Raw genomic sequence first — 27,485 nt, forward strand, 5'->3', positions numbered from 1 at the left:
ACCGTGCGGCAGGGGAGGGACTGGGAGCCAGAAGCTCGGCATGGCTGACGACGTGGGCCTAGAGACCCAACTGTGTTCCGAGCAGTTCGGGTCCGGGGAGGCACGGGGCTGCCGCGCCGCCGCGGACGGGAGCCTGCAGTGGGAGGTCGGGGGCTGGCGCTGGTGGGGGCTCTCCAGGGCCTTCACGGTCAAACCCGAAGGACGAGATGCGGGCGAAGTGGGGGCTCCCAGGGCCGCCTCACCACCCCTCTCCGGACTCCAGGCCGTGTTCCTGCCGCAGGGCTTCCCTGATAGCGTCAGCCCGGACTATTTGCCCTACCAACTGTGGGATTCTGTGCAGGTCAGCTCGGTCGTCTGGGGCAGGGGACAGTGCAGGCCACCCCTCCCTCCCCAGTTATGGACGGGTGACTGAGGCCCGGAGCCGAGCGGGCGGGATCCGACATGCCCCGTACAACAAGAACAAGAACAGATGACGGCACTTAGACCGCCACGCTCCTGCGCCCGCTTCTCACCCTACTTGTTTTCTTCTCCAGGCCTTTGCTTCCAGCCTCTCCGGCTCCCTGGCCACCCAGGCAGTCTTGCTGGGCATAGGGGTGGGGAACGCAAAAGCCACTGTTTCAGCTGCCACGGCCACCTGGCTCGTGAAAGGTGAGCTGCACCCCCGGAGCCTCACGTATTGCTGCTCTCAGCCCTGCCTTCGCTGGGCTCTTATGTGTATATATGTATGGACTCGTGCCCCATTAGGTAGAATTCAGGCAGGTCTCCCCATTGATTAGAGCGGTGCTTTGTAACCGAGTCTTACTGCTGACATCTGGAAGACCCTCATACCACTCACCAGCTTGGCAGCCGCACTCCATTCCCCACACAGACTTCTGAGTCTAAATCATCTGGATCCCAAATCCCGTCCCGTCGCCTTTATCCCTATTCTCTTTGTGGAAGATTGCATGAGAATGCAATTGATTGAATAAAACTGCCCGCTGCCCAGGATAGGGGAAATTGGTGAGCTCCAAAAAAAAAATATTTGATTGGTCCTGAGTAGAAGTGAGGAGAGCCTGGAAAGAATGGAAGGTATTGTGTATGCTCTGGGATACCAGGTGATGCTGTAAATAATAGAGTGACTATCTGCTGAGTGTGTACAGCTTTTAAAAAATTGTTTAAGGAAAGAAAAAAAAGATACAGTTTGGTACCATGCCACCCAGAGAGGGAAATAGAACAGAAAAGGGAAATTGTTACATGTTCTACAGGAGGAGGCCCCATGGCTTTTGCCACTGTCCTTTGTCTTTCACTACTGCTCCCAGGGGATATTAGGCTGGTGCAAAAGTAATTGTGGGATTTCTTTGTTGTCGTTGCCATTAAAGGTAATGGGAAACCCGCAGTTACGTTTGCACCAACCTGATACATCAGCTCTAAGGGAAAGCTCATTCCGTTAGTAGAATCGGTCTGGCCACATCCCTTGTGAGCCTCTCTGGATTTTTTTTTGAGAAACAGGTGCCTCTTGTTTACACCTTTACCATTAAGACTGAGAAAACTGGGCCGGGTGCGGTGGCTCACAGCGCTTTTAATCCTGGCGCTTTGGGAGGCCGAGGAAGCAGGGCCAACACAGGGAGACCCCCATCTCTATTTTTTTTTTTTTTTTAGACTCGTAGTCTCACTGTCTGGAATGCAGAAGTACAGTGGCACAATCTCAGCTCACTGCAGCCTCTGCCTCCCAGGTTCAAGCGATTCTGCCTCAGCCTGGCAAGTAGCTGGGATTACAGGCATGTGCCACCCTGCCCCGCTAATTTTTTGTATTTTTAGTACAGAGTTTCACCACGTTGGCCAGGCTGGTCTCGAACTCCTGACCTTGGGTGATCCATTCACCTCAACTTCCCAAAGTGCTGGGATTATAGGCGTGAGCCACTGCACCCGGCTTATTGGCGGTATTTGTGGAATGCATTTGGAGCTTGGGTCAGTAGTTGCTGTTTTCATGTGATATTACCAACGTGTTGCCTGTACAGACTGAATATCCCTTATCCAAAATGCTTGCAACCAGAAGTGTTTTGGATTTCAGGATTTTTTTTTTGGATTTTGGAATATTTTCATGTACATAATGAGATTTGTTGGGGATGAGACTCAAGTCTAAACATGAAATTCGTTTATGTTTCATATATACTTTATACACATACCTTAAAGGCAGTTTTATACAATATTTTCAATAGTATGATTGAAACAAAGTTTGTGTTCATTGATCCATCAGAAAGCAAAGATGTCACTGTCTCAGGCACACATGTGGACAATCTGGTTGGTTGACGTCCCCATCATTCCTGACTCTGAATGTATGTGCTATCAAGAAGCAGTCATTTTCTTATACCTATTCACACATAAGTACTTAACAGTATAAAACGTGATACACCACTAATACAGTGAGAAATTGTGTGGTCAGGGTAACTAAGCAGCACAGCAGGTCACCAGAACACCTGTATCAGCTTCTGAACCACAGCAGCAGCAACAAAAACGGCAGGCTGTCAGTCTTCAGCTGTTTTGATGAAAAGGTTACTGGACACCATATTTTATTTTTTTAAGGTGAGAAGAAACAGAAGCGGTTGAAGGACAGGAAGCAGGTCTTCTAGGGATGAGGAAGTGTTCTGCTGGGTGGCTTTTTAAAATGTTTCCTCCAGAGTCATTTGCCTAATTAACTGTGGTTTCTATCTTAGAAGTCTCTCTTGGATTCTATTATGAATGTATGCTGCTCTAGTGCCTCAATAATCCCCTCCCACATCCTCACCATACTGTCTATAGGCACTTTTTCTGCAGTGTTAACAACGTCCTCTTCATTGTCACTGTTACCACGATTGCCTTGATTCAGAACTGAAGGGGGCCAGCCCCTCCACACCTGTGGGTATTTCTTGTCAGGACGAGAGACTGAGAAAAGAAATAAGACTCAGAGACAAAGTATAGAGAAAGAACAGTGGACCCAGGGGACCGGCACTTAGCATGCAGAGGACCGGCACTGGCACTGGTCTCTGAGTTCCCTCAGTATTTATTGATTACTATTTTCACTATCTCAGCAAGGGGAATGCGGCAGGAGAACAGGCTGATAGTGGGGACAGGGTCAGCAGGAAAACATGTGAGCAAAGGGATCTGTCACAAATAAGTTCAAGGGAAGGTACTGTGCCCAGATGTGCACGTAGGCCAGATTTATGCTTGTCTCCACCCAAACATCTCAGTGTAACAAAGAGTAGCAGAGCAGCATTGCCGCCAGCATATCTTGCCTCCAGCCACAGGGCAGTTTTCTCCTATCTCAGAATAGAACGAATGTACAATCGGGTTTTACACCGAGACATTCTGTCCCCAGGGACATGCAGGAGACGGAGGCCTTCCTCTTACCTCAGCAGCAAGAGGCCTTCCTCTTTTACTAATCCTCCTCAGCACAGACCCTTTACAGGGTGTTGGGCTGGGGGACAGTCAGGTCTTTCCCTTCCTACGAGGCCACATCTCAGACTGTCTCAGTAGGGGAAACCTTGGACAATATCCAGGCTTTCTTGGGCAGAGGTCCCTGCAGCTTTCCACAGTACATTGTGCCCCTGGTTAATCGAGAATGGAGAATGGTGATGACTTTTACCAAGCATACTGCCTGTAAACATATTGTTAACAAGGCACATCCTGCACAGCCCTAGATCCCTTAAACCTTGATTGCATACAGCACATTTCTGTGAGCACAGGATTGGGGCTAAAGTTACAGATTAACAGCATCTCAAGGCAAAACAATTTTCTTAGTACAGATCAAAATGAAGTTTCTTATGTCTTCCTTTTCTACACAGACACAGTAACAGTCTGATCTCTCTTTTCCCTACAAGAACAGTTTGTGCTGTTTCACCATTGGCTGTTTCTACTGTTGGCATCGTGTCTGCACTCCCAAAAGCTGTGGATTTTGGAGCATTTCCGATTTTAGGTTTTTTTGATTAGGAATGCTTAACCTTGGCCAGGCATGGTGGCTCATCCCTGTAATCCCAGCACTTTGGGATTGGGGGGCCAAGGTGGGCAGATCAGTTGAGGTCAGGAGCTCAAGACCAACCTAACCAATATGGTAAAACCCCATCTGTACTAAAAATACAAAGATTAGCCAGGCATGGTGGCACATGCCTGTAGTTCCAGCTACTGGGGAAGCAGAGGCAGGAAAATCACTTGAACCCAGGAGGTGGAGGTTGCACTGAACCGAGATAGTGCCACTGCACTCTAGCCTGAGCAACAGAGCAGTATCCTGTCTGAAACAAAAAAGGAACGCTCAACCTTTAACTCAGACAAGTTATTAATAAAAATTAAAATCATTTTAAGATACGAAAAAAAAAGGGGGGCCAGGTGTGGTGGCTCACGCCTATAATCCCAGTACTTTAGGAGGCCAAGGCAGGTGGATCGCTTGAGGTCAGGAGTTGGACACCACCCCGGCCCACATGGTTTAACCCCATCTCTAACAAAAAACACAAAAATTGGCCTGGCATGGTGGTAGGCACCTGTAGTCCAGCCTGGACGACAGGCTGAGACTCTGTCTCAAAGAAAAAGGATGAAAAATCTACTTTAAAGGCTTCTTGTTATTGGCTGGGTGCGGTAGCTCATGCCTATGATCCCAGCACTTTGGGAGGCCGAGGCAGGCGGATCACCTGAGGTCGGGAGTTCGAGACCAGCCTGACCAACATGGAGAAACCCCGTCTCTACTAAAAATACAAAATTATCTGGGCGTAGTGGTGCAAGCCTGTAATCTCAGCTGCTCAGGAGGCTGAGGTGGGAGAATCGCTTGAACCTGGGAGGAGGAGGTTGTGGTGAGCCGAGATCGTGTCATTGCACTCCAGCCTGGGCAACAAGAGTGAAACTCCATCTAAAAAATAAATAAATAAACAAGGCTTGTTATCAATAGTAAAAGAAGTTCTCAGGATTTTACAAGCTCATTTTCATCAGACATGGGAAATTTCTGTGCAGAGCTTCATATGAGAAAATTACTTGGAATTTTTTGATGTGATCATTTTCAATTACATGTCTCTCAGTGGAACATGATGCTAAATTGTCATGAGTAGCAGTAGTAATAAAACTTGTTGCTAATATTTTGGCAACCTACCTTAAGCCACACATTTTGTACCATTATATGTATCTCTGCAGCAGCCATATTAGTTAGCTACCATTATTCATTTTTTAGATGGAAAAACAGACAAATTTTTTTGTGTGGTTATGTAACTTATCCAGGGTCACTCAGGGCCATGATTTTGACCCAGGCAGACTTACTCCTGTGTTCCACTCTTAACTACCACACTGTTTTGCCAGCTAAGATTTTCAAGTGGAGCGAAGTACAATTGTGGTCATTCCTTACTAGGACTCAGATGTTTCTAGATCTTACAACTTGGCTAATTGTAAATGAGGAGGGAAAAAAAGCAAATGGGAGTTAAGTTTTCTATTCTAGTGGACAGTATTGACCAGATGATAGGGAGTATATATATCATTTGTCCTGTAAATGCCTCTGATGATCTATGGAAAGGTAGCATAGGCTCCCTTTCTGTCAGGTGACCCAAGGAGGACATACACCTGAGTGGATACACGTGTGTAGCCAAAGGGAAGAAAAATAGAGTCTGGGTTGGGCATAGTGGTTCATGCCTATAATCCAAACACTTTGGGAGGCCGAGGCAGGCAGATCACCTGAGGTCAGGAGTTTGAGACTGGCCTGGCCAACATGGTAAAACCTCGTCTCTACTAAAAATACAAAAATTAGCCAGGTGTGGTAGCGCATGCCTGTAATCCCAGCTACACAGGAGGCAGAGGGAGGAGAAGATCTTGAACCCAGGAGATGGAGGTTGCAGTGAGCCAAGATCACACTACTGCACTCCAGCCTGGGCGACAGGGCGAGACTCCATCTCAAAAAAAAGAAAAATAGAGTCTGCCCCACTGGACTCCTTCTCAACAGGTAAAAGTAATCCTGCCATGTTCACAGTCACTAAGTTGATCCAGCACCAGAATCTTGAATGGCACAATGATGACTTTGCCAAGAATATAATGTACTTGAAGGGAAGAGGTTAAAGTGAGTGATGGGAGGCCTGTAAAACCACCTTGTTGCATATTACTTCCAGGGTCAGACAGGACAGAAATGGAGAAACAAAGCAGACCAGATGGCAGTAGCTTGGACCCATGCTCTCGTTCAGTGAGGTAGCCCCAGCTGATGGTGGCCGTGAGAGAGGGCAGCCCCAGTGTGGCCATGTCTTCAGGTTCTTCCAGAGAAGCTGGAAATCCATATTTTCTTGTAAAATGCCCCAATTTTATTCATCAATCTAATGGGAGTCTCAGTGAAAGGGAAGGATCCCTCCCAAGGTCTCAGGATCATTGTGAAGATGAAAAGGCACAGGTATTTCAGGTGTGCACCGGAGCGCTTACTGATTTCCCTCAAGTCCAGGGTGGGCAAGCGTGACTCAGTGCCCAAGAAGGCTCTGGAAAGGGGAGAATGCATCTCCTCTCAGTGGAGAATGGGAGGGCTGGCCCAGGTCATCGCATTTATGTTATGTGGAAGCTCCCAGCCCTCGTTCCCATAACGTAGTGTCCTTTCTCCTACATCCCCACCTCAGGGTCAGTGCCCTCAAGCTCAGACAAGTCCAAATCCTCTCCCCATGGTATCTGTCCTCTCCCATGTCCACTGTATGAGTCTCTCCCAGGTGTCTCATTCTAAAATATTCCTGCCAGGCTTAATGGGTGCTACTCTCTGTATAATGGATGGTCCAAATTGACAAATTTTTTCTGTAAAGGGCCAGATCTTAAGGCTTTGCAGACTTTATAATCTTAGTTGCAGTAACTCAGTTCTGCCATTGTCTTGCAAAACCGGCCATAGACAATCTGTAAACAAATGGGCATGGCTGCATTCCAGTAATACTTTATTTCCAAAACCAGGGAGTAGTAACAGTTTACTGATCCCTGGTCTAAATCAGTGTTTTCTATACTGATTGCTGTCTGCTCTTTGGCTGGATTTTGATGGTGGAATCATCTCGGTCACTGTGGTCATGAAGTACTTGGCAGAGAGAGTTAGGTAGCCAGAAAGCATTGGTTGTGCAAACGAAGGTCCCACTGATTCCAGAGACTTCTCTTACTCTGCCCAGCCTAAGGAGGCCTGTTCCTCTGCCGTGCAACCCCAGCTGCAGTTCAAATCTTTTTTTTTTTTTTTTTCCTGAGACTGGGTCTTGCTCTGTCACCCAGGCTGGAGTGCAGTGACGTGATCATAGCTCACTGCAGCATTGATATCCTGAGTTCAAGCCATCCTTCCACCTCGGCCTCCCAAGTAGCTGGGTCTACAGGCATGCCACCATGCCTGGCTAATTTCTTTCCCACTTTTTGTAGAGATGGGGTCTTGCTGTGTTGCCCAGGCTGGTCTTGAACTCCTGGCCTCAAGCGATCCCTGGGCCCAAACCCCCTGTAATCCCAAAGTGCTGGGATTGTAGGCCTGAGCCACCATACCCGGCCCAAATCCTTTTATTTATTTATCCCATAATAACCATCTTTGAGCCACCTGCCCAGCCTAACAGCTAGAATAGGTTAGCAATAACCTTTGAATTTCCACTCAAGATTTCCTGCTTTTTTGAATAGTTTTACCAAATAGGTAAATATTCCTAAGTGCTATGTTGTTTAGTTTTAAGTTTAGAGCTTTACAAACTGTGCTGTATGTGGTCTTCATGAGTTATTTTCATGCAAGAGTTTAATAGTAGTGTTCATCTATGAATGAATGCCTCTGGGTGAATATACTAGAATGTATGTATTCTGTCAGTCAACATTTGCATTATTCCCAGGTTTTTTGCTGTTGTGAACAATTCTGCAAAGAACGTTTCTTGTCCGTGTCTCCTAGGGGACATATTGAGGAACTGCTATGTGTAGGCACTTCTGACCCCGTCATGCAGCTATGACTGTCCGCAACTTCTAGTACCAGATTGAGTTCCCAAGGGCAGTGACTCAGGGTGAACTGGCCAATTCAGTGCCAGGGTCTGCCAGGCCCCACAGCTCCCACACCTCTTCCTTGCTCCTTACCCGTGCCTTCTCTCCCCAGATTCAACCGGCATGCTGGGCCGCATCGTCTTTGCCTGGTGGAAAGGGTGAGTTGGTCTTCCCGGCCAGCAACTCTGGCAACTCTTCCTAGTGGGGGTAGTAATGATAGTAGTAGTATTGCCATTAATTTTGATTGTAAGGGTTCCATGAGATGGTCTATGCAAAGTGCTTAATGCCCGTGGCATCGTACATAATAGGGCTCAGTAAACACTAGCCACCATTAACAGCTATAACGGTGCCCCCCGAGCCTCTGTATGTTGTCTCTAATCCTTACAGCAACTCTGTAGGATGGGGTTGGATATGTACATTTCATAAATGTGGATGAGGGAAGTTACTTGCCCAGACCATACAGTTTATAACTAGCGAGATGGGATTTGAACCTGAAGCCTGTGCTTTCCATGGTATTGGGCAGTTCACTGGGCAGAACCCTCAACCAGGCCGTGTATTCAGGATCTCCTTATGTGTGTCTGATACCCCTCCCAAGAATGTTCCCATTCCCTCCAGGAGATCTCACACTGAGACTTGGGCCTAATGCTGCAAATCCTGAGCTGAGCTGGGGCTGCAGTATCCTCCTGACCCTAGAGAAGTTGTTTCCAAGTGTTTGTGCACAGGGCAGGGAGTCACTGTCTGACGAAAAGGGCAGGTGAGGTAGTCATCCACGGTGTTATGTAACAGAAGTACCCTAGGCCTGGATGTCGGAGCCCGGCTCTCTTAGCCTTTTCCCCCACTGTTCGTGTGATCCAGGGAAATCATATCCCCTATCAGGGCTAGCTGTCTGTAACATGCAGGGTTACACACTCAATGTGATGTTTACTAGTCCAAAATACACTCGCTGGCTACCCTCACTCTAAAGCAAGAAGAACGGGGAGAGGCAGAGGAACCCAGGAAGAGCCTCCCTCTAAGGACGGACAGAGGTTGGGGAGCAGCCACAAGACAATCAGGGTTTTCCTTGGTAAATCATGAGTTCATAAGCGGGAGACACTGGGCAATCAGTCAGTCACTAAAGATCCTCCCAGCTAATGGTGGCATTTTAGGTAGCAGTGACCGAGTGTGGGGACAGATGTCTGGGGGGGTGGATTTTCCTGAGCTCTTCAGACTTTACTGTGGTCCAGGACTCCCCACACTGCCCATAGGATGTTTCTCCTTAAATCCACATTACAACAACCTGTCCTCCCCAACAGGAGCAAACTGGACTGCAACGCCAAGCAGTGGAGGTGAGGAGGAGCGGGGATAAGGGAGGAGAGTCTTCCATTATGAAAGTCTCCTGCCTCTGACCTCTAACCTCTGATCCCTCCCCAGGCTTTTTGCGGACATCCTCAATGATGTAGCCATGTTCCTTGAGATTATGGCTCCTGTATACCCAATCTGTTTCACTATGACCGTCTCCACCAGCAACCTGGCCAAGGTAGCCACCTGTGGGGCACCCATCTGCCCAAGACACCTGCCTTGGTAGTGTGTGAGTTTACCTGGGCTCTGTGTTCAAGCCACTTCGAGAAGAGTAAGAAAGTTCAGGTGTTTCTACTCAAACCCAACCATCCTTTCTGACCCTCCTCCAGCCAGACAGCGTCTAGTGCCCCAGAAAGTGTAAGGCAATGTCTAGAGCCACAGGACTGGGGAGGGAGCTCCGAGCTGAGAAGTGGAAGGGGGTTGTCCAACGTCAACATTTGGGACCAGCTTCCTTGACTTCCATTTCGTTCTTTCAGTACAGTATTTATGGAGTGCCTGCTGCATGTTTGGCACAGAATGTGGCCCCCTGGCTTTGGAAAGAAACCACACATAATTGCTTCAGTGTTTGTGGAATTATAGGTACAGGTATTCCAAATGAGAAATGCAGGGGCCTGCAAGAGAGTGAGGCGGGGATTCCAGCCTGGTCAGGGAGTGTAGGAAGAGCTCCCCCGAGCCTGGGTCCTGAAGATGGAGTTTAAGGTGCAGGGCGGGTGTTCTGGGCAAAAGAAACAGCACAGCTTAAGGTCCGGAGGCAAGATGGAGATGGAGCACAGACCACACCGTGAGCTGGGAGACATGTGGGGTGCAGGTACACTCTTCCTCCACGCCAGGCTGTTGCCCGCATAACCTTTACAGGTTGGTCTCATCCAAATGAGGACACTGAGGCCTGGCGTGGTTCAGCAAAGAGCATATCTTGTCAGAGTTAAGTACCTGGCCCAGAGGAGAAACTCAAAAAAATGGAAGACCCATTCCAAGGCCCGTCTGTCAACTTAAAATCACATTAGGGCCATGTTTCTCCATAAGCACTGGCATTTGGGTTACAACGGTTCCTTATGGTGGAGGACATTTAGCTTCCCTGGTGCAGGCCTAAATGCTATGAGCACCCCTAAACAGGGTAGGAAAACCCAGAGAAAAGCATGGCTATAGCTGTGGACCGAGGGTTGTGCCCTCTGGCTTTTGCTTCAAACTCTGCCTTTGGGGCCTCAGTCTCTTCATCTGTCCAACAAGGGAATGGAACAGGGCCATGAGCTTCCCTCTGAAGACCCCTCCCTAGAGTTCCCCCCTCCACAACCTCCATGTCCAGCTGCACCAAGAGAAGCCAGTTTGGCTGTCATCCATGCTACCGCCACCACCACTGCCACCACCTCCTCCTCTTCCCCCTTCCCCTTACCTGTCACCTTCAGCTGAACCTTCAGTTCTATTATTTTTCCCTTCTCAAAATCTCCAATCCATTCTCTCCTCCGTCTCCCTGTCACCACCTCTCACTGCTGAGAGAGCACTGTTGCTTCCCGGGTAGACTCCCTGCCGCTCCCCTCTCAGAGCAGCCTAGTGATCCTTTCAAAAAGGAAAGTGATCAAGTCACTCTGCTGCCCCATTGCTCTTAGAGAAAGACCTTCACCAGGCTTGCCAGGCTCTGCGCGGTCAGGTCCCTGTCAGCCACTCTGCCCTCACTTTGTCCCTCGTTCCTCTGGCCTTGGAACAGACTGTTTCCTCTGTCTGCATATTAACTTGTTTATTTATTATCTGTTGATCTATACGCTCCATGAGGGCAGGGCCTGGGTCTGACTTGTATCACAGCACCTAAGTCTATGTCTGGCCTCTAAAAGAGCCCTCAGCCAGGGGTGGTGACTCACGCCTGTAATCCCAGCACTTTGGGAGGCTGGCATGGGAAGATCTCTTGAGCCCAGGAGTTCCAGGCCCACCTGGGCAACCCAGGGAGACTCTGTATTCAAAAACTAAGGATAAATTAAAATAGTAATAAAAGAGCTTTGATGAACTCAGGATGATTGTGGGTGACTAGTGACCCTCCTTGATGAGCTTTATCCTGCAATCTCAGAGGGAGAGATCTGGGCGCCCTAGGAGGTCAGGGCCATCAGTGTAGGTTTCGACAGCTTTCACTGGGGCAGGAGGAGAGTAGAGGAGTTACAGGAGGCAGATGTAAGCATGAAGCTGGAAACCAACCTGAGCCTCCTGCCAGCAATGGGGAGGGTGTGGCCAAAGCAGGAGCTGGAGGGCTGGGAGTTCTGGGATGAGAATGGTCTTTGGGCCTCCACCTTGGAGAAGGAAATTAAGTTTCTGTGAGGCCAGTCCCCAAGGTGGTAGTGGCAGGTGGGACTCCAGTTTCCTAGAACAGGACAGGGAAGTTGAGCCTAGGGGTCATGAAGGTGAGAAGTAGATACCAAGGACAGCATTCAGAGTTTGGTCAGGGCCAGGTTTTCTCCAGCTGGTCTGAGTGCCTGTGTTACCAGGACACGTGTCTCCACCAACCTTCTCTCTTCCCCTCCCCACCCAGTGTATCGTGAGTGTTGCTGGTGGGGCCACTCGGGCTGCCCTGACGGTGCACCAGGCTCGGAGGAACAACATGGCTGACGTGTCAGCCAAGGACAGCAGCCAGGTGAGCGCCAGAGCTGGAGGGAGGGCGTGGGGTGGGGAGGGGACGTGGGGAGAAGCCCCTGAGTGCCCTGGAGGGCCCAGGAATACACAGGAAGAAGTGTGGGTGCTCCCTGCTGACTCAAGATACCCAAGCAGGAGTAGGGTTTGGGCTCTGGTGGCAGCAAGTCTGAGCTGATCTTAGGCCCTGCCCACCACCTGGGTGGCTGAGAGCAAGCCCTCAGCCTTGCCCTCTCCAGACCCCACCTTGCAAGCTGGATGTTCTGATCACATGAGGCCCCACATGTCAAGGCAGTTGGCAAGTCAGAGGCACCCAGCACGTGGGTTTGCTGGGTCACTGGCTGGGGCCTCCACTCAGCAGTTTAGCAGGCCTGCTGGCCCAGCCCCCCTACCCGTCCCAGGGAGCCTAGAGTTGGAGTAGGGACACCCCTAAGGCTGAACTCTGCATGGATTAAACCTCCACAAACCCCGTGCTGAGGGCTTAACTCTCTTGCCTGTCATCCTAGCACTTTGGGAGGCCGAGGTGGGAGGATCACTTGAGGCCAGGAGTTTGAAACCAGCCTGGGCAACCCAGCGAGACCCCATCTCTACAAAATATATAAAAGAAACACTAACCAGGTGTGGTGGTGCACACCTGTAGTCCCAGCCTCGAGCCCAGGAGGTGGAGGCTGCAGTGAGCTATGATCACCCCAGTGTACTCCAGCCCGGGTGACAGAGCAAGACCCTGTCTCAAAAACAAACTCTCACACCAACCTTGCGAGGTAGGTACTACTTAGCCCTGGTTTACAGACAAGGAAATTAAGGCCCAGGGAAGTCCCAGAAGTGTGAGATGGTTTTCTTTGACACTGAAGCAATTTAGAAACTGCTGTTCGATGCATTCCTACTTTCTGGCCTTCTCTTCCACTGTTTGGCTCAATAATCTTAACCCAAGCTAATATTTATTAAGCACTAACCATGTGCCAAGTATTTCATTTCTGGGAACTGTTTAAATTCTCACAGTGGGCATGTGCAGCAAATGCTCATGGTTGCCTTAGTAGAGATGAGGAAATAAAGCATGAAGAGGTCCCATCTCCCTGGGGACCCCTGGGGAAGTCCTTCTCTCAGGATGCTCAGGCTCATTCCACCCATTGGCTGTTCCGAACCTAAGTCCACAGGCTGTTAAGGAGCAAGAAGGAAGCACAGCACAGGCCCCTCACCGCACGACTCCCGGCTCCATGCCTGCTGTCCCTCGCCTGTTCTCTCACTGGCCCTCAGCCCTCACCCTAAGCCCAAGCCATTTTTCCCAAGGCCCCAGGGCTTCCTCAGTCCACAGAGTCGGGAACGTATCCAGGACCAACCTGGGAATGTGTCAGTCCCGCAGCAGACCCCAGCTTTCTGCCGATGCAGCTTTGCTGTCACTGGATGTGGCCACTGGAAATGACTCTTCCCACCTGGGAGAGAGGAGGTCCCTCTGCTCCTTAGCTTCCAAGGTTCCTGATCCCCAGTTTCCTGCCACACCCACAGCCTTTATTCCCACAGCATACGCCTTTCCCGGGGAGGGGGCTGGGTGAGAAGAGCTCTCCAGTCTCAGGTCCTCTCTATGCCAGGACCAGCTCTACCTGGGAGCCCAGTTGTCAGGGGCACTAATCCAGACTCCACTCTCATGATGAGTTGGGGGCAGGTAGCCTGGGGTCCCCTAGGGTGATCTCAATCCAGCCATCAGAGTGTTCTTATAACATTGATACACAAGGGAAGAGGTGTGGGTCTTGTTCCTTTTCTTCCAGGGTGGTTCCTTGACCCCTTTGCAAATTTATCTGCCAGTTACTGCATACCAAAGGAGCTTGGCGGGAGGGGAGCAGTCAACTTAAAATCAGTAAATAAAAGTTATTCCAGCTCATGCCTGTTACCCCAGCACTTTGGGAAGCTGAGGTGGGGATCGCTTGAGCCCAAGAGTTCGAGATCAGCCTGGGCAATATAGCAAGACTCATCTTTACCAAAAAATGCAGTAATAATCAGTGGAGGCGTGGTGGTAGGATCACTTGAGCTCAGGAGTTTGAGGTGGCCATGAGTTATGATTGTACCACTGCACTCCAGCCTGGGTGACAGAGCGAGACCCTATTTCTTTAAAAAAAAAAAAAAAAAAAAAAAAAAAAAAAAACACATTAGTAAGTGCCTGAGTGTGGGTCTATTCTGGTGACTTGGAAGACAAAGACGACATGTTCATGGGTATTCCAAGGGCACCTACCTGGCAAAGAAGCAACTGATACACATATATGTATTTAGACAGGGTATCACTGTGTCTCCCAGGCTGGAGTACAGTGTTGTAATCATGGCTTAATTTTTTTTTCTTTTTTGGAGATAGAGTCTTTCTCTGTTGCCCAGGCTGGAGTGAAGTGGCGTGATCTTAGCTCACTGCAACCTCCACCTGCCAGGCTCAAACAGTTCAGCCTCCTGAGTAGCTGGGACTACAGGCACACACCCCCATACCCGGATAATTTTTTGTATTTTTAGTAGAGACATGGTCTCACCATGTTGCCCAGGCCGGTCTTGAACTCCTGAGCTCAGGGAATCTGCCCACCTCGGCCTCCCAAATTGCTTGGATTACAGGCATAAGCCACTATGCCCCACCAAATTTTTAATTTTTTTGTAGAGATAGGGTCCCACTATGTTGCCCAGGCTGGTCTCAAGCTCCTGGACTCAAGTGATCTGCCCACCTCAACCTCCCAAAGTGCTGGTACTACAGGTGTGAGCCACCTCGAGCTGGCATCTTTTAAATGATAGTTTACCCACCAAAAACTAAAAATTTACTCCCATTGCAGTAGGGAGCCCTGGGAGGTTGTGGAGCAGGGAGGATGGGGAAAGGCACTCAAGGGTACTCAGTGGCCTGGAGGGGCACCCTCCAACTCCTACTCCCTCTGCCGTTTTCCAGGAGACGCTGGTGAACCTGGCAGGGCTCTTGGTCAGCCTCCTGATGCTCCCTCTGGTGTCAGGTTGCCCTGGGTAAGCGGCCAGCAGGGTGGGCAGGAGAGCCCCAGCTGGGCCTCTGCCCGTCTCGGCTACCTCACTCTCTCACCCCAGCTTCAGCCTTGGATGTTTCTTCTTTCTCACTGCCCTCCACATCTATGCCAACTACCGCGCGGTCCGATCCCTGGTCATGGAGACCTTGAACGAAGGCCGGCTCCGGCTGGTCCTGAAGCACTACCTTCAGAGGGGAGAGGTACTCGACCCCACTGCAGCCAATCGCATGGAGCCGCTGTGGACAGGTGACTCTGCCCCTTGTCTCGGGTCCTGTGTCTCAGCCTCTCCCACTGCCTAGGCGTCCTGACCCCAGCTTCCCACAGGTTTCTGGCCAGCTCCGTCTCTATCCCTGGGAGTCCCCCTACACCGCTTGGTCTCCAGGTGAGTGGCCTGGCATCTCCCACTCATCACCGCTGCCACCCACACTCCCCGCACACACCCCTCACTCCAGTTACACACTGGCCTCCCTGGCAAGGCCCCACCTCTCTGTCCTGGGTTCTTCATTGCTGCTGAACAGACATGGGGGCAGTGTGGGTGTGTGAGGGAGGAAAGGGTGTATAACATGAAGTAGATGGAAGGGATGTGTTTGATGGGTGAAGGAAGAATGGGCAGATGGGGAGTTTGGATGACTGGATATAGGAAGAAAGGATAGATTTGGGTGTGTGGGTAATGGCTGAGGGAGAGAGGAAGCGAGGGGCCCTGAGTGAAGCCTGGATCATTTCGGTTCACCGTGGGTGGCTGTTCAGTGGCTGGTTGGGCATGCCTGCCTTTGCTGTCCTCCACCCCCACTGCACTCTCCTCTCCCCCACAGTGTCTTTGAGCTGCAACAGCTGGTTGAGGGGCACCAAGAACCCTACCTCCTCTGCTGGGACCAGTCACGAAGTGAGTGTGCCTAGTTCCCCCAGCCTACGATGCACCCTCCCGGGTCAGCCTCTCATTCCTCCAATCCAGGGCCCCCAGCTCTGGGCAGTTTGGAGGCTGCGTGTTCTGGGGGTTGCTCTAGACCATTCAAATTACAGCTGCAATGCCCCAATGAAGTTCACTTCACCCCTGTGTAAAACGGAGCTAACGGTACCGCCTTACTCCCTGCGGTGTTTTTATGAGGATCAGATAATGTGACTGCAAAGCATCTTATATATTGCAGCACTCTTAGTAAGGCTGTGACCTTTGCTGTCGCTGGGAAAACCACCCTTCTCTCCCGTCCTGGGTTACCTCTTGGGTAAACAAGTCCTTGAGTGTGCTGGTCTGCTGGTGAGTGTGAAAAGCCGCTTATTCTCACCAGCCATTAAAGAAATGCAAAATAGACCCAGCCCAGTGAGCTGCTATGAAGTTGTATTTGGAAACTGGTCAGTTTGGCCCAAACATTGGGGAGCAACAGATGAATTGGAAAGGAAAGGGTGAGGTGCTGGCCTTCCATGCCAGGCCAGTAGGTCTCGGGGCAGACAGGGGAAGCAGGGTGATGGGATCGAGGGGGTTTGGGAGGTTTCCATTCCCTAATACCAGTCTGTCTCTTGGTCCCTCCAGACCGGGTACAGGTAGTTCTGAACCAGAAGGCAGGCCCCAAGACCGTCCTAAGGGCCGCCACACATGGGCTGATGCTTGGGGCCCTGCAGGGAGACGGACCCCTTCCAGCAGAGCTGGAGGAGCTGAGGAACCAGGTGCGGGCAGGTAAGTGCCTCACAATCTAGACTGCTGATGCCTCAGGGCGGGGAGGAGAGGGGACAGACTCTGTCCTGCTGGAGGATACAGAGCTTCTGGTTCTGCACCCCCGCACCCAGGTCCTAAGAAAGAGAGCTGGGTCATCGTCAAGGAGACACACCAAGTGTTGGACATGCTGTTCCCAAAGTTCTTGAAAGGTAACATACCTCAGCTCATGGCTGCTTGGTCCCTGAAGCCTTGTCCCTGGGGGCCCCACCTTCCCCCACTCCCACCCTTCCATCTGAAAGGTGAAAGACTTGGGTTCTTGGTCCTGATGCAGAGTCTCACACCTATAATTCTAGCGCCGTGGGAGGCCTAGGTGGGCAGATTGCTTGACACCCTGCCTGGGCAACATGGTGAAAACTTGTCTCCACAAAAAAATACAAAAATTAGGTGTGATTCTGCACTTGTGGTTGCAGCTACTCAGGAGGCTGAGGTGGGAGGATCACCTGACCTGGGAGAGGTCGAGGCTACCGTGAGCCATGATTGTACCAGCCTGGGTGACAGAGCAAGACCCTCTCTCTCTCAAAAAAAAAAAAAAAAAAAAAAAGACTGCTGGGCACAGTGGCTCACACCTGTAATTCCAGCACTTTGGGAGGCCAAAGCAAGCAGATACTTGAGCTCAGGAGTTCAAGGCCAGCCTGGGCAACATGGTGAAACCCTGTCTCTACCAAAAATATTTTAAAAATTAGCTGCGCGTGGTGATGCACACCTGTGGGACTGTCAGGAGGCTGAAATGGGAGGATCACTTGAGCCTAGGAGGCAGAGGTTGCAGTGAGCCCAGATTGTGCCACTGTACTCCAGCCTGGGTGACAGAGACCCCCATCTCAAAAAAAAAAGATGGGTTCTCCCTGCAATCCTAAGTTTAGCACTCAGTTTCCCTGTCTATAGGATGGAGAGCTTAGAATGGTCTCTGAGGTGGTATCAGCGTGGACAGTCTGTGTAATCCCCGTTGGCATGTAGGAAATGGGAGGATGGAGTGGGGAGGCCCTCACATTGACTGATGAGGACGTTTTGTCTGGTGCCTGTTCCATCCCAGCGCTCTTCTGCGTGCCATTTCAATGAATTCTTCCTGCAGCCAGGTGTGGTTTCAGCCTCATTTTATGCCAGACTCACCCAGCAGAGGCAGTGGGAGCCCCAGTAGTGCACAAAGCCTGCACCCAGCCTGTGCCTCTCCTTACCCTTGTCCCCAGCATTCCCGGCAGCACCCATGATCTCTCCCCAGGACTGCAGGATGCTGGCTGGAAGACCGAGAAGCACCAGCTAGAGGTGGACGAGTGGAGGGCTACATGGCTTCTGTCTCCCGAAAAGAAGGTCTTGTGAGCGGCCCAGACAGAGGCCCAAGCCCAGGACAGGGACCTGGAGCAAGGACACTTTGGCCACAGCAGGACAGGGGAAAGGCGGCTTTATTTCTCCTTAGGGCAACTGCAGCGGGTGGGCCAGGCCCTCATGGGAAGTGACTGCCAATCAGATGCAGTGGGCCCCAGGCAGAGGAAGGCTGGGAGAAGGAGAGCCAGGACCTTCTCACCCCACTGCCCCTTCCCCTTTCCTGGGGAGCACCGCAGGCTCCTCCCCACCACTTCCTGTGAGGCTGTGGCTTATGGTATCCAACACAGTTGGTCTTAGGCATAGAAGCCCCAGAGGAACACAGCCACCGCCATCATGAGCAGGGCATTGAGGTTGACCACACGGGCCCAGCTCGGGTCCTCACTGATGTCCTCCAGCCGCCTGGTTGCTGCCACTGCCTCCTCCTGGGTAAGGGGCGGAGGACTGCCCACCCCACCCCTGCTCATTCCACAAAACCAGAGCAGGCACTGGCGGAAGAAGCTTGGTGCCGGGGCTTGGGGCTCTGGGGGAAATTGAGGCCCTGCAGTTAGTTTGCGGGAACTCAGCTCCCCCAGCCCCACCTGCCGGCATGGTGCCCTACCATCCATCTCCATGGCACGCTCTGGGCACCCATTCTGTACAGGGAGTGAGGAGCCTTCCTGCTCATCAGCATCCAGGTCCTCCCGTTCTTCTTTGCTGTGCCGGAGACTGAAGACCAGGCGGTGGAGCTGGGGAGGGTGGGAGCACGGACTAGGTGGGAGTTCTGTCCCCCCATGCCTGACCCTGAAGTCTCTTGCACACCAGCTCGTCACTGCCTGCCCTACCCACCTCTGTTGAGACCACACAGCCAGCCCAGGCTCAACTCATGCCAACTCCATCCTACATGGCTGCCCTGTGCTCTTGGGGTAAACCCCGAGCCCCTGAGCTTGTGTTGACAGCCGTTGGCCCTGCTCCCCCAGCTTCATCAGCTCAGGTCCCCAGTCTACACCCAGATGGTAGCGCTTGCGACCCTGGCCTGGCAGTCCTGCTCACAGTGTTCTGTGCCTGTGTGCTCCCACCCTTCCCCCCTGCTGCTGCGGAATCCCTGTCATCCTTCCACACTCCCTGTCATCCTTCCACACCCGGATCTCTTGTCCTGCCCTCACCCCACCCTGCCACCATCAGCCCTGCCTGGAGCCACCTGCCCTTCAGCAACAAAACCAAACCTTTTTGTGGGCGTTCAAGATGGTATTGTGCCCCACCAGTCAGATCCTGTGTTTTGAGTCCCAAAGGCCATGCCAAGGATTGGCTCTGGGAGGCTTTAATCACCAACCCATCAACATCAAGCCTCCCCCAGGCCGGTTCAAATAAATGTATTTAAATAAAAATGCTTGCTCTGCAATTGCAACTGCGGCTGGACCCCCAGCCCGCTCCCAACCCTCAGTCTAGAAATTCAGGTCCTCCCCACTGTGCACTCCAGGAAGCAGAGGGCAGGTGTAAGTGGTTGCTGTGTCGCACAGTGCTTGTTTGAGGCACCCGGCCACTCACGTGCTTGCGGGGGATGGGCGCGGTGCACAGCGAGACCAGGAGGGTGAGGAGGCCGGAGCAGAGGAACAGCACGATGGCGAAGTAAAGGTAGTGCACGCCGCAGAGGAAAGCTGGGCACGCTGAGGGCTGCACACAGCTGCCCGAGCCGAAGGAGAACTCGGGAATCAGGCGTGCCAGGCCCATCAGGAGGCCCCCGATGAGTCCCCAGAAGGCGCCCTGCGAAGGAAACAGGTCAGCCTGCTCAGGATGTGCAAACCCAGTCCGCCGTCGCCATGCGCGCATGCCGCTCACCTGCTCATTAACGCGCGGCACGAAGAGGGCCAGCACGAAGACGGCGGACACAGGCGGTGCCAGGTAGCTGGAGACGGCCTGGATGTAATCGAAGAGCTGCCCGCCCTGCGCCGCCTGCACCACGGGAAGCCAGGCCACCGACACTACCACGATGAACACCACCCAGAGCCTGCGGCGGAGGCCGTCGGATCGAACCCCGGACCCTGGACTCCCCTGCGCGTGCGCAAGCCCCCGCCCCGGGCTGATCCGTTAGGGAGGAGGGGAGCCCAGGCCGCACCGTCCCACCAGCAGCAGCTCGCGGTCGCCGGCGCTGGGCCGCAGGCGCGTGTAGATGTCCATGGTGAAGAGTGTGCTGCTGCTGTTGAAGATGGAGGCCAGCGAGGACATGAGCGCGGCCAGCATGACCGCCAGCATGAGTCCGCGCAGACCTGCGGGCCGAGGGCAGCCGTGAGGCTGGGGCCACTGGGGGTCCAGGGCGGCTGCAGCTGCGCGAAGAACGACCCCTCCCAGCAGCGGGCTCCGCAGCGAGCTTGCGCCTGTGGCCCGGGACCGCCCTCACCGTTGGGCATGAGCTTCACGACGAGCCGCGGGTAGGCAATGTTGGAGCAGCCCACCTCCGTGCCGCACACGCGCCTGCACACCTCAGGCACCACGCACGCCACCTCGTCTGCCAGAGAAAGGCCACCGCGCGGCTAGGACGGGGCCTGGTCTGGGAATCCCAGGAGGTGGGGACTGGGAATCCTAGCAGAGGAGGCGTGCGATCCCCGGAGGGAGGCGGGACTCCGCGCCCAAACTCCCGAGTCTTAGGAGGGTGGCTAAACTGGGAGACGGGTGCCCGGTCGCTGGCACAGGAAAGGGGCGGGGCGGGGACGCGGACGTTACCCGGGTACAGAATGCGGCTGATCATTCCTGGCATGACCATGAGGAACATGGGCGTCAGCTTCAGGTACCCGCACAGGATGCAGCCCGCCTTGATGTGGGTCAGGCTCTTCCCGGCCAGGCAGCGCTGCACAATGACCTACGGGAGGGGCGTTCAGCTGCCCACGTGCGGGCCTCTCCTTGGCCCCGCCCCGCGCCCCGGCTCTAATATGTGCCCCGCCTCTGGCTGGTGAGTGCCCCAAGTTCAGCTGCACGCTCGGAGCAGATGGAGCCTTCTGTCTGGCTTAGCACCACCCTGGAGGGGTTCCCGCCTCTCAGACTGCGCCTTAGACAGTTGTGGGAAAGGCGGGGAGGGACTCAGGCTCCACCCGTCTCGGCTCCGCCCCGGCCTCACTGCAGGCGCAGCCCTGTCTCCGCACCTGGTCGCTGCACCAGTACCATCCCGAGACGATCGTGAGTCCCAGGAGCAGCGCGGGCCACGGCAGATCCCCGGTCACGGGGTGCCGGAGCAGGTGGTAGGAGTCGGGCCGGGGTCGATAGCAGGAGCTGGAGATGTTTCCCACGGCTGGATCCTCGGACACCGTCAGCGAAGTTGCTGCTCTCAGGTATTTGTCGAAGAGACCCGAATACCCGCCCACCTCGTGGAAGGCTGCCGGGTAAGGCCGTCAGAGGACCCTTCTTAGGATCCTCAGACCGGAGAGGCGCGACGGCCCCGCGCGCAGGCCGAGAGCTCCGCGACCACGCCCTTCGCGCCCCTCCCTGGTAGGCGAGCTCCTACCGTAACCCATGAGGATGCAGGAGCCCCCCAGGATGACGAAGGTCTGTACCGTGTCCGTGTACATCAGCGCGGCCAGCCCTCCTGCAACAGGCCGGGGTCAGGGGACAGCCCAGCTGTTTATGTCACAGACAGGCTGGTCTTATCAATAAGGCGTCTTTGCGGGAATTTAAGAGAGTTCCCCTTCCTGGAGAATAAATTTCAAAACGATGGCCCATTCTCGGGGCTCATGCACGCAGGCACCAACAAGCAGGGCTTGGCGGGCAGAGTGTGGCTGAGTTTTAGGGCCAGGCCACACTTGCAGGACCCCCACTAGCAATGCCCTCTAGGCCCCAGTTTTGTTTGTTTTTGTTTTTGAGATGGAGTCTTGCCCTGTCGCCCAGGCTGGAGAGCCATGGTGAATTTCAGCTCACTGCAACCTCCACCTCCCCAGCTCAAGCAATTCTCCTGCCTCAGCCTCCGGAGTAGCTGGGATTACAGGCGCGTGCCACCACCTCCAGCTAATTTTTTGTATCTTTAGTAGAGATGGGGTTTCACCATGTTGACCAGGCTGGTCTCGAACTCTTGACCTCGTGATCTGCCCGCCTCGGCTTCCCAAAGTGTTGGGATTACAGGCGTAAGCCACTGCTCCCAGCCACCCCCAGTTTTTTCTGTCATCATAGGAGAGGGTGATTCTCTAAGATCCAATACTCAGTTCTGTTCCTTCTCAAGGTGGGGCCCCTCAAGTGGGCCTTGGCACCAAGCCCTGCCTACTCTGGTCCACATCTGACCTCAGACCCCACCCCAGGTCCCTCTGAACCATACTGGGTTTGTCTAGAGGTCTTGGAGACTCGTCAGGTGCACTCTCCCAGGTGTTCAAGGCAGGCAAGAGCTGCTAAATCTTCCTTTTCTCGCAGTCCTCACTCAAGCCCAGCATGGTTTTCTCTCTCTGAACTTCCGGTCAAAATCCAAGAGACAGTGGAAAGAGAGGAAGCCTTTGCTCTCCAAATATTTAGTCCCTTCTCCTGCTTGGACCACACCACACTTCCAAACCTCTCCAGCTTGCTTTCCTCTGGCAACTCCCTAAACCCTGGCCACAGCTGGCAGCAGTGTCCCAGGCCCACTCTTTTTCCTAAGCCCCTGCTGGCACCTGTCACCGTGTAAATCATGGTGATGCCCAGAAGCGCGATGACGGAGGCATAGATGTTCCAGCCCAGAGCCTGCTGGATGAATACAGCTCCGGAGAACATGTCCACCTTTGGGGAGGAGCAAGTGCCAGGTCAGGACCCAGGGCAGTGTCCCTGGCCCACCTCCTGCCCAGACCATGCCCTACTAGCTTCAAAGCTTCCCTCCATTTTTCCAGGTCCCAGCACTGTGGCTAGTGCCCTGGAGACACTCCTTGCAGGTTCTGCCTCCATCATCATAACCCTCACAGTGGTTTCTCCTAGGTCCCATGCCCTCCAGAGTTCTCTAGAGACCCCACTCATGACTCCGCCCTTCTAGGGCCCCATCCCATCCGCCACACGCGCTCACCGAGATCTTGGTGAAGATATACAGGAAAAGGGAGAGCACAGACAGGTAGAGGCGGATGCGGCGGCCGCCGAAGCGCTTGCGCAGGTACTGTGGCATCGTGATGACCCCTGCTGTCAGGTACACGGGTGCAAAGAGCCAGCCCAGTAGCAGCACCACGAAGAGCGCCTGCCGGGGGCAGTACTGCTGCTGAGGGTGGCTTTGCCCTCATCCCTGAGGATCTGACCTCTTTGTGAAGGTGCTACTCCAAGCAAGTGACCCTGGAAAGGGCCACATCTGGGGCCCAGAGGACAACTGCAGGCGATGGCCCCGAGGCCCCGGGCACCAAGGAACAGAGCTGACACCCTCCTGGGTTCTTAACTGGAGCCCTCCTTGTCTACCCAGGTTATCACTCCTGGCCCGTTTCTCCCAATGTTGTCCCTATGTTCATCTAGATATGAACCCCATAATAGACCCCTCAGACTGACCCGAGCCAAAGCCACCCAAACCTTGTGTCCCTCAAGGCTCAGCTCAGTGGCCTCTTCCTCCAGGAAGCCCTGAGCTCAAAGCCTGATCTCCCCTCCAACGGGAGCCTCAGTCCCAGAGCTTTGTATCTGCTCCTCACTTCTACAAAAGGCTTTAACTTGGCCCCAAGTTCCTCACAGACCACAGCTTCAGAGCACATCTGAGCAGGTGCTTCCCTGGCTTTGAGGCTGCTCACCCTACTCAGAGAGGAATAAATGGAAGCTCCTAGAGGCAGTGGCTGGTGCAGGCTGGCTCACATGGCAAGTCAAGAGCAGGACCGACAGTGGTCACCCCTGCACCCCTCTGCTTCCTGGCTGGATGTGTGACCTCCACTCCCAGCCCAACCTCACCCCGCAGTTGGAAAGTCCCACTGCCAGTCTCATTCCCCCTTTCCCAGAGTTTGCCCAAGGTGTGACCCTTCCAGATGTTCTCAGTGGGGGTGGGGTTATTGGAAAAAAAGGGCCTCACATTCCATTCGAATCCAGCCACAGCCAAGCCACTTGCAGCGCCAGTCCCTGCCAGGCCCACAAAGTGGCCACTGCCGATGTTGCTGGCGAAGAGAGAGGCCCCAACCTGGGTGGCCAGAGGAGGGAGTGAGCAGGGCTGCTTCTCCAGGCCCCCTCCCGTTCCCAGTCCAGCCCGTCTCACCGGCCACCACATCATGCTGCGTCCTGCCAGGAAGTAGCCGCCCACAGTGCCTCTGTTGGTTCTGCACATGGACTGGGAGACAGAGGCGGGGGAGACCTGGGTTTGGGGCACAGCCTTGGACTTCATTAGCGTCCTCAACACATTCCTCAGCCTTGTTTCTGGCTGAAGATTAACGACGCTAGTTTCCCCGATCATTTGCACTGCCACCCCCAACTCCTCCCACTCAGGGCAACCCAGGCTCTAATCCCAGTGTCCAATTCCCCAAGTCTTTTCACATATTTTTTCTTTTTCTTCCTTTTCTTTTCCTTCATTTTTTGAGACAGAATCTTGCTCTTGTTGCCCAGGCTGGAGTGCAGGGGCATGATTTCAGCTCACTGCAATCTCTACCTCCCAAGTTCAAGCAATTCTCATGCCTCAGCCTCCGAAGTAGCTGGGATTATAGACACGTGCCACTACACCCAGCTATTTGCATTTATTTATTTATTTATTTATTTTTATATATTTTAGTGGAGACAGAGTTTCACCAAGTTGGCCAGGCTGGTCTTGAACTCCTGGCTTCAAGCAATTCACCTGCCTTGGCCTCCCAAAGTACTGAGATTACAGGCATGAACCATCGTGCCCAGCCCCACATCTGTTTTTAGAGATAAGGTCTTGCTCTGTCTCCTAGGCTGGAGTGCAGTGACATGATCATAGCTCACTGCAGCCTTGAGCTCGTGGGCTCAAGCAATCTTCCCACCTTGGCCTCCGAGTAGTTGTGACTACAGGCACACACACCAGCATGCCTGGCTAATTTTCCCTTTCTTTTTTTTTTTTTTTTTCCTTTTTTTTTTAAGAAACAAGGTTTCATCCAGGCACAGTGGCTCACACCTGTAATCTCAGCACTTTGGGAGGCAGAGGCAGGAGGATTGCTTGAGCCTAAGAGTTCGAGACCAGCCTGGGCAACAGAGTGAGACCCCTCTCTATTTAAAAATCAATAATTTTTAAATAAATTTTTTGGCCGGGCGCGGTGGCTCAAGCCTGTAATCCCAGCACTTTGGGAGGCCGAGACGGGCGGATCACGAGGTCAGGAGATCGAGACCATCCTGGCTAACACAGTGAAACCCCGTCTCTACTAAAAAATAAAAAAATTAAAAAAAAACCAGCCGGGTGAGGTGGCGGGCGCCTGTAGTCCCAGCTACTCGGGAGGCTGAGGCAGGAGAATGGCCTGAACCCGGGAGGCGGAGCTTGCAGTGAGCTGAGATCCGGCCACTGCACTCCAGCCTGGGCGACAGAGGGAGACTCTGTCTCAAAAAAATAAATAAATAAATAAATAAATAAATAAATAAATAAATAATAAATAAATTTTTAAAATAAAACAGAGAGGTGGTTTCACCACGTTGGCCAGTGTGGTCTCAAACTCCTGGCCTCAGTGATCCCCCTGCCTTGGCCTCCCAAAGTGCTGGGATTACAGGTATGAGCCGCTAGTCCCGTCCCAGCTCCCCAGGATTTATCGTGCATAGATTTGGCTTGACCTTCCTGGGGGCCTTGGATATTTTCTGCTGGTCAGCCATAATGTGGCCAGGAGAATGATACCCCATTTAGAATGTCGACCCTGATGAAAATCCATGGACCCCTTCAGCTAGCACACTCCCAAGGTGGGAAGACAAGGAAGGAATGTTGGCTGGGCCTTCCTGAGGCCCTCCAAAGACCTGTTTGCCCCCAGGCCTAGGTTTCTCCTTCAAAGATCCAAGCATCATTCTCCCACCCTTGGCCCCCTGAGACTTTTCTCCCAGGCCCCGAAGCCAGCAGCCCCCAGCAGCACCCCACCCCCAACTTCTTACCCACAAGCCAACACCAATGACCAGCAGGAAATATGCAGCAATGACTAGAATGTCAGCAGGATTGTCGATCAGGGCCCTCTGGGCCCCCAGCTCTGGTGCCGAGCCTGCCTCTGTGTGCTCCTCCATTCTCCCCAGGATCTGTCCCATCCAGGGACCAGCCCCTGGATTCCCCCAGGGAAGGATTAATGGTTACCTCAGGGGCACTGAGCCGACAAGTCCCCCAGGTCTTGTTCCCGCTCCCCAGCTTTGTTTAGCTGAATCAGGTCATATCAAGGCTGAAGGCTGGTCCTGGGGAGCTGGGCCCTTCCAAGTTCAAGAGCACTCCTTCCTGGGCCTTAGCCTCCGCCCTCTCCCCTGTGCCCCAGGCTCAAAATCACCTCTTTTACTCCCTAAAAATGCATTTCTTCCTTCTTAGCTAAGCGAGCACCCCTGGATTTAACTAATCCAGAGAAATCATTTTCAAACCCCAGTCTGACAGGGCCACTCACCCTCCTCAGGAACCCTCCATAGCTCTTAGTACCAGCTCTTCATCCTGATTTCCAACCCCAGCCGTGCCCCAATTCCCGCTCATCCTTCCCCCTGCTTCTCCAAACCAAATCTAGAGGAAATCAGAAATCCTTTCCCACTCCCTTAACCTACCCAGCCCAGATTTTTGCTTTTTGCTTTTTTTGCCCAGATATTTTTATCCCCACCAAATCCTTGCACAAACTGTGTCTTCTGTTTAGAGCGGTTCCCTGTCTCCCAAATGGCCAACTCCTATTCAGCTTTCAGTACCCAGCCTATGTCGCCTCTTGAAGAAAGACTTCTCTGACATTTCTGACGCAGTTCTGAGCACACTGTGTGGCCCTTGCCTGGGTCCAGGTCTGTCTTCCCAACAAACTAGAGCCTCCTCAAGAGCAGGATTGGTTGGGTGTGGGGACTCATGCCTGTAATGCTAGCATTTTGGGAGGCTGCAGCGGGAGGATCACTTGAGCTCAGGAGTTTGAAACCAGCCTGGGCAGCAGAGTGAGACCTCGTCCCTTAAAAAATAAATAAATAGGCCGGGCGTGGTGGCTCACGCCTGTAATCCCAGCACTTTGGGAGGCCGAGGCAGGTGGATCACAAGGTCAGGCGATTGAGACCATCCTGGCTAACAGGGTGAAACCCTGTCTCTACTAAAAATACAAAAAAAAAATTAGCCTGATGTGGTGGTGGGCGCCTGCAGTCCCAGCTACTCGGGAGGCTGAGACAGGAGAATGGTGTGAACCTGGGAGGCGGGGTTCACAGTGAGCCAAGATCGTACCACTGCACTCCAGCCTGGTCGACTGAGCAAGACTCGGTCTCAGAAAATAAATAAATAAATAAATAAATAAATAAATAAATAAATAAATAAATAAAAATAAAAATTTAAAAGAGCAGGACTGATCTGATTTATCCCTGGAGTCTCATTGCTCAGCACAGGACTGGATTCAAGAAGGGCTAGGCTGGTTAATATCTGTATGTCTACCTTTCTAGAAGAATGGTCCAGTCTTGAATGTTAGGAGACAGTTGAAGGGAAGTCCTGCCTGATTATGGCAGTGATGGTTATCCCAGAGATGGGGAACAGAGAAAAATGCTTTCAGTGTAATATGACAGAGTTTGGATGAAGGAGTACC

General features: G+C 52.8%; 3 protein-coding genes across 6 annotated transcripts in view; 2 read left to right on the plus strand and 1 right to left on the minus strand.

Annotated features, from left to right (window-relative positions):
• On the plus strand, positions 1-19,265 carry RUSF1 (RUS family member 1). Of its 2 annotated transcripts, none has more exons than XM_050773507.1 (13): positions 1-340; positions 534-648; positions 8,042-8,087; positions 9,222-9,254; positions 9,340-9,445; positions 11,780-11,881; positions 14,786-14,856; positions 14,935-15,119; positions 15,198-15,255; positions 15,686-15,756; positions 16,399-16,542; positions 16,653-16,730; positions 17,798-19,265. In XM_050773507.1, the coding sequence occupies exons 1-13, from the start codon at positions 41-43 to the stop codon at positions 17,893-17,895; spliced, it is 1,407 nt and encodes a 468-aa protein (XP_050629464.1). In that variant the 5' UTR covers positions 1-40; the 3' UTR covers positions 17,896-19,265. The 2 variants fall into 2 exon arrangements, with proteins under 2 accessions (XP_050629464.1, XP_050629465.1); XM_050773508.1 differs by having other exon boundaries at positions 9-340; positions 14,941-15,119.
• The window catches only part of VKORC1 (vitamin K epoxide reductase complex subunit 1), a 502,856-nt gene that overhangs the window by 56,380 nt on the left and 418,991 nt on the right, over positions 1-27,485 (plus strand). The window lies entirely within an intron of this gene.
• On the minus strand, positions 17,963-26,022 carry SLC5A2 (solute carrier family 5 member 2). 3 transcript variants are annotated; one of them, XM_050773476.1, is made up of 14 exons: positions 25,852-26,022; positions 24,032-24,103; positions 23,852-23,956; positions 22,883-23,047; positions 22,500-22,605; positions 21,374-21,454; positions 21,015-21,244; positions 20,599-20,734; positions 20,276-20,383; positions 19,994-20,144; positions 19,717-19,885; positions 19,426-19,641; positions 18,500-18,626; positions 17,963-18,421 (listed from the first exon to the last, which is right to left on the minus strand). In XM_050773476.1, the coding sequence occupies exons 1-14, from the start codon at positions 25,996-25,998 to the stop codon at positions 18,195-18,197; spliced, it is 2,040 nt and encodes a 679-aa protein (XP_050629433.1). In that variant the 5' UTR covers positions 25,999-26,022; the 3' UTR covers positions 17,963-18,194. The 3 variants fall into 3 exon arrangements, with proteins under 3 accessions (XP_050629433.1, XP_050629432.1, XP_050629434.1); XM_050773475.1 differs by having other exon boundaries at positions 17,963-18,626; positions 25,852-26,013; XM_050773477.1 differs by lacking the exon at positions 20,276-20,383 and having other exon boundaries at positions 17,963-18,626; positions 25,852-26,020.

The sequence above is a fragment of the Macaca thibetana genome, chromosome 20, assembly GCF_024542745.1.
Source record: "Macaca thibetana thibetana isolate TM-01 chromosome 20, ASM2454274v1, whole genome shotgun sequence".
Lineage (NCBI taxonomy): Eukaryota > Metazoa > Chordata > Mammalia > Primates > Cercopithecidae > Macaca > Macaca thibetana.

Bases quoted from the DNA above. Each gene is read 5' to 3' on its own strand.
- SLC5A2 (XM_050773475.1), bottom strand. From the start codon at position 25,998: ATGGGACAGATCCTGGGGAGAATGGAGGAGCACACAGAGGCAGGCTCG. The intron at 23,048-23,851 runs GTGAGGCCCTTT...TGCCCCCGGCAG, and splicing joins TGGCTGGATTCGAATGGAAT to GCGCTCTTCGTGGTGCTGCT. The intron at 20,384-20,598 runs GTAACGTCCGCG...TTTCTCTGGCAG, and splicing joins CAGCCGCATTCTGTACCCGG to ACGAGGTGGCGTGCGTGGTG.
- RUSF1 (XM_050773507.1), top strand. From the start codon at position 41: ATGGCTGACGACGTGGGCCTAGAGACCCAACTGTGTTCCGAGCAGTTC. The intron at 8,088-9,221 runs GTGAGTTGGTCT...CCTCCCCAACAG, and splicing joins GTCTTTGCCTGGTGGAAAGG to GAGCAAACTGGACTGCAACG. The intron at 9,255-9,339 runs GTGAGGAGGAGC...ATCCCTCCCCAG, and splicing joins TGCAACGCCAAGCAGTGGAG to GCTTTTTGCGGACATCCTCA.